Source organism: Chaetura pelagica, unplaced genomic scaffold (genome assembly GCF_000747805.2).
Source record: "Chaetura pelagica isolate M959 unplaced genomic scaffold, ChaPel_1.0 scaffold57, whole genome shotgun sequence".
Taxonomy (NCBI): domain Eukaryota; kingdom Metazoa; phylum Chordata; class Aves; order Apodiformes; family Apodidae; genus Chaetura; species Chaetura pelagica.
In genome coordinates this window covers 1,651,847-1,657,227 of record NW_009954217.1, presented here as the reverse complement: position 1 = coordinate 1,657,227, position 5,381 = coordinate 1,651,847, and the positions used below count along the sequence as shown (strand labels likewise).

The window sequence follows — 5,381 nt, the reverse complement described above, 5'->3', positions numbered from 1 at the left end:
AATAATTATAATAATAACCACCTCCTAACTAACCTCTCACAAACACTGTCATTACTAAAAGCTTTAGCAGTTACTTATCTGGCACTTTTTCCACTATGGCTTCCAGCCTGAAAACTTCAGACAGAATATAACAACCCCAAAGCAGGAATTTATATTAATACTCTTATAAACCAGAAATAGAATATTCTTCCTGCACCATTTTCCTCAAGTACTCTCCTTTCACGGCTCCCTCATTCTTCTTGTGATACCACAGCTGGAGTGTTTCCCACATCCCATCCCACGTCACTGCAGATGGTTGCAACCTGTCACACACCCTATCTTTGACTGCTGCTAAACCACATGTTTGAGGCTGGCAGCTCCAGCCACCACAAAGTGAAATGTCAGAAGAGGGTCATAGCTGGAGTTGAAGGAGAAATCTGGCATCCCTCTTGTCTCCTACTTGATTATTTTCTTCCTTTCTTTACAAGCATCCATTGTGCCTCATCTGCCAGTGCAGAGAAGGGTATCCTAGACGAGCCTAGGTTTAAAAGTCTGACCTCTCCTCCTGCACTTGCTCAGTTCTAGCAGAAGCTCTAAGAAAAGTGTTTCCCAAAGCTGTGATTCTCTCCATCACTTCTTAGTTTCTGACAGCACGTGTAAATGCTATTATGTCAGCTGCCAGCATCCTAAATCCTGAAGCACTCTTGAAAAGGACCGATGGCAGTCATAGCATCTGCCAGTACCACACACAGCACCAGGGTTGCTAGACCCTTCTGCATCCTGGTGCCAAACATCTCAACTTCATCCTTCTCACAGGTCCCATAAGAGAGCTTTACAGATTAACTCACTTCCCATTCCCAATCACTAAGCATCAAGAATATAACAGTTCTCCAAGTTACAACAAGCAAGTCCATCAGCTTGGACTTGAGGAAGATCTTAACACACACAGAGAATGGGGTGATTTCCAGGAACAACTGAGAAACGTACAATTCTCAGGTAAAGTTGCAGAGAAGGTGAAAGTGGATCCTGGTCCTTAATGCAAGTGGGACACGTTACCTTGTCTGTGGTCATCACGTACAAATTTTCTTTGGTTTGGTCAAGGACCAGGTCATTCTTGATAGGTTTGTTTAGTTCAATAGTAAGAGAGCTGTACTCAGTTGCAGTGGATGACAGGAACACCTATTTCATGGAAGAAAGATGGTTAATATTGCTTTTTTTCCCCCAAATATCATTAATAAAAATCTTGTGCTTACTCAAGGTCACAAATTCACATTAGGTAAAACATTTAAATTTGTAGTACAAGGCATCAAAAGGAGCAAGCAGAGCATAAAAGTAATGAAAAGAAAATGCTTACTACTCACACTAGCAAACATTTGTGTTGATTTTTTGGTAAATATTGATTTATTTTAGAGTTGTAAAATTCAAATTCTGGAGTTGGAACCTTTGCAATTGAAGGTATTAAACTTGTTCTCCGTCATGGTAAACAACAGTTTCAGCTTCAGACTTCAAACCATGTAGTGGCACATGGCCATGACTCTCTTTCAAGCAAAAGGGACAAACATTGCAGTCTTGACATTTTAACACCACAAACACATGAACCTTTGAGCCTCACAACACAGTCAGAACTTAGCAGAGCTCCAGCTTGGCCTTTGTATTGCCATTTGTATCCACTGAATGGCCAGAATGATTACAAAATGAAAAGCTGCTCTTCAGCTAGCTTGGGTTTGAATAGAGATAAGGCTAGAGCAGCTGGTAGTTACCTTAGGGCCATTTGTATAGGGCTCTCAGTAAGTATCTAATCCTTCTGCAACAGTGTAATTCAGGTAATGCTAATTCAACCTGTGTATCAGATAGCTGAGATGCCTCAGAAATAATGTGCTTTTTCTTTGAAATTAAAAATACCAAGCCCCCAAAGAATTTGCTCCTGGTATGTGATCTTACAAATCCCATTTACTTTTGGAGTAGAATTAGGCTAGCACTACAGTTCATGACCTTTTAAACACCGTCCAGTCTTTAAAGCCCAGTTTGTTACCTTAAGAATTTTACCATCCGATGTTCCAAGAAAGGCCACGGTGTGTCCGTTCTCCACAGCCACAGTGACAGCTGTGAGATTCATCCCTTCTTTTTGCAGTACTGGCTTCTCTATAACACCATTCTTACTTCCCAAAAGGTATGGCAAGTGTTCGGAGCCACAGGGGAAATTTTTGCTTGCATTCTAATAAGGAATAGCAACACAGACCGATGTTAAACATGAAGATCACTTAACTCCTAGCCAAGAATGAAATGCAACCCTGTTAGCAGCCAGTGAAATACCACTCAAACATAGAAGAGTAGACAGAAAGAAATGCAGTCTGGCCATTTTCCTCCAGCAAAGAGGCAGAAATCTGAAGAGAACCTGCTAATTGCAAACCACATCAATACTTCCACTTTCCAAGAGACATAGGGGAGAGAAATGCTCCTATTTACTTATAGCAGCAGACTTTTAAAAGTAACCACTTTAATAAAATGAACATGTCATATAAATTGGGTTAACAAATTTAGTGTTGAAGACTGGTTTTCTAATGCTGCTTTGTTTCTTAATTTGCTGCTACCCATAGAAAAGCAGCCCACTGGCAATCGTATCGTGAACTTTAACATATTCCCTCTTCCCTATACTTTAATCCTGAGCTGTGGGAGTGCCACTAGAAGGAAGTTCATTCACACCTTGCCTTTCCTGCTATATTTTGGTCATAATACTGTCTTTCTGATCTGAAATCCACATCTCTTATTTTTCAGAAGCCAGGGTTCTTTCACTTGCCACGTTCAGGATTCCTATGTTTGATGTTCACCTCAGATGCAGGGTACTGCAGTGAGTAACACCAGTGTTTGGAAGCAAACTTTGGCTTCTTACCAGTGCTAGCAGCCTACTGTGTGGGAGGGGGCCGTGGTTTGTGAGCTGAAGGATTCCGGGTCAATACCAACATAAGGTACTACCTTGTTCCATCTCTTCAGCTGTTCAGTCCTACCCCTAGACTGTAGAACACCACTTCTCAAGCTGTGTGCAAACAGCTGCTTATGCAAGTGTGTAGCTTGCTCAGGTTGGGCAATTAAGACATCCTCCTAAAAGCTGGCTGAGTTACTTTTAAGATGGTTAAATTCCTCAACCCAGTTAAGGTTGGCTGACATGCTCAAGGCTTGGGAATAGCTTCAGTGGTGTAGGCAAAAACATTGCAAAGTCAACAGAGATGCTGAAAACTGCCTCTCAGAAGGCAAAAATAAATTGAAAAACAGTATCTGGAGATGTGCAACTGTGCCCTCCAAAAGCCTTATAGCTGAAGTAATGACAACTCATAATAAGAAAAGCAGGGTGGCCATCATGCTATGGAAGCATTTGAGCCAGAGCAAAATATGAATACCACCTGAATATAAGAAATGTGCATTTCCAGTTATCTGAACATTCAAATCCAAGTGGGAAACAACACTGAACTCCAGATATCACCTAGAAGATTCTTAATACCACTTAAAATCACTACAAATGTGTTGGCTGAGACCAGAATTGTCTATAATGATCATCCAGAAGCTGATCACAGGTATAAAAAATCACTACATTTGACTCAGCAATTTCCATACCAGGAGGAACCCTTTAAAAGAAATGCAATATTAAACTTTTAAATATTTTTTAAAATACTCAAAATTACGACTATCAGGCCACTTCTTGCTTGACCTGTTCCACAACCCCCCAGCCACATTCCTTTTCTATAGTGAATCCAGCTATTGAGGTTTCAGTCATCTGATATCACTATAGTTCAGCTCAAAGCCACCCAAAAACATGCGGTTGTATATTTTCCATTAGCTCTAACACAGATTCTAAAACTGATACTGATATTACCAGTCCATGTGATGCACACGGGTTTTCAGCTGAAAAAAGTTTGTAAAATGAGCTGGTATTCTTTTTGGTGTAGCAATCATTTCGGTTTTTTTCCATCTTTTCGTTGATTTGCCGCAAGGAAAAGACACACATGGCAGATTTTAGAGAGCCATTATCTTTGTTTACTTTGCTGAAGAGTGCAAGAAGAACTCTGTCATCAGAGATAGCATCCATCGTTTGTTGCTGCTGAGCCATGCTCTCGGCCAGCTCTTCTCCTGGGGTAGTGACGTAAGCAGAGTGGCAGTGGTCGTAGGCACCGTCATCATCTTTGCAACCCAAGTCCATTTCAAAGTAGGAATAATAATGGGCATCAGCTTTGCAGAGTCGTGCAATCAATGTGCGGTTATTGATGGGCTGTTTCTCTTGCTGATTAAAAATAAAATAAACATAATTTTTATACTCAAAGACTGCCACAAACTGTTGCGTGCTTGATGAGTGATAAGCTGACTTAACAGCTGCCGAGTCTGTATACATTTCAAAAATGTCTTTTCCATCCCTACTGTAGAGCTGTCGAGTGCTGATTATTATCCCATTATCATTTGGTCCATTCCCTTTCCCGACAAACATCACTTGGTCATTCTCCAAGGAAGTGATCAATCCCACAGTTGATACATTCTCATCGTTGCTTGCTACAAAGGACTTTTCTCCGCTACTGTCCACATAATACTTCACATTTCCAATGTCTTCCAGATCTCTGATGGCACAGATTCCCTTAAAAAGACTTCCACACACCACAATTGTTTTATCCGCCTTGTTCAGCAACAATAATTTGTTATAATTGTCAGTCAGTACTGCCTCTTTACATTGATTTTCATCAATGGGAGGTGTGCACTTTTTGTTGTCCAAACTTGGACCTGTTTCTACATACTTCATTACATCCAGGTTTTCTGTAAGCTGATATAGAGCATTTACCACTCCCAAATATATTATCCCAGTGTCATTATCCACTGTTAGATGATTTAACTCTTTTGCACTCTGAAAACATTTCATTTCCTCACTTCTGGATAAGGTGATGTAAAACCAGCTCAAAATGCTTAGTGTCCAGATCCATAAAGCCATTTCTATCTAATACCTAAAATGGGAAAGAAAAGAAGAACATGAAAATAAAATTTACACAAAATTCAGCAATGTGAAGTGTTTTTCTTTCATGATTTTAGACACAAATACACTTATCCTTATGCATATGTAGACATCATGAAGATTATGGAAAGCCTCAAATCCTGTTAATTGCCTAGCAATCTAATATGTTGAGGAAGGATTAAAAAAGGTCATAGGTCTAAACAATTATCATATAACCAATTAGATAATCAATCCTGTGCCAAAGCACAATGAGAACAACAGATAATTAGAAACAATGTATAATGCCAAGAAGTGGTTGTGTTTCTCCAGACAACTTCATACTCTGTGAATTATTTATTGTTAAGATTTTAAAAATAAGCTGGAGGATCTCAGTGTTTCAGATGGGTCCTCCTTAACAGGGGGAGAATTCACATTA

General features: G+C 39.9%; 1 protein-coding gene across 1 annotated transcript in view; it reads right to left on the bottom strand.

Moving 5' to 3' along the window:
- Window positions 1–4,945, bottom strand: part of PLXNB2 (plexin B2) — a 77,981-nt gene extending 73,036 nt beyond the window's left edge. Inside the window, exons 1-3 of the mRNA XM_010003392.1 lie at window positions 3,848–4,945; window positions 2,012–2,194; window positions 1,036–1,158 (exon numbers count right to left, since the gene is read on the bottom strand). Coding sequence (XP_010001694.1) covers window positions 1,036–1,158; window positions 2,012–2,194; window positions 3,848–4,945 — 1,404 coding nt within the window. The remainder of the gene's footprint in view (window positions 1–1,035; window positions 1,159–2,011; window positions 2,195–3,847) is intronic.
- Between the last annotated feature and the right edge of the window lie 436 nt (window positions 4,946–5,381).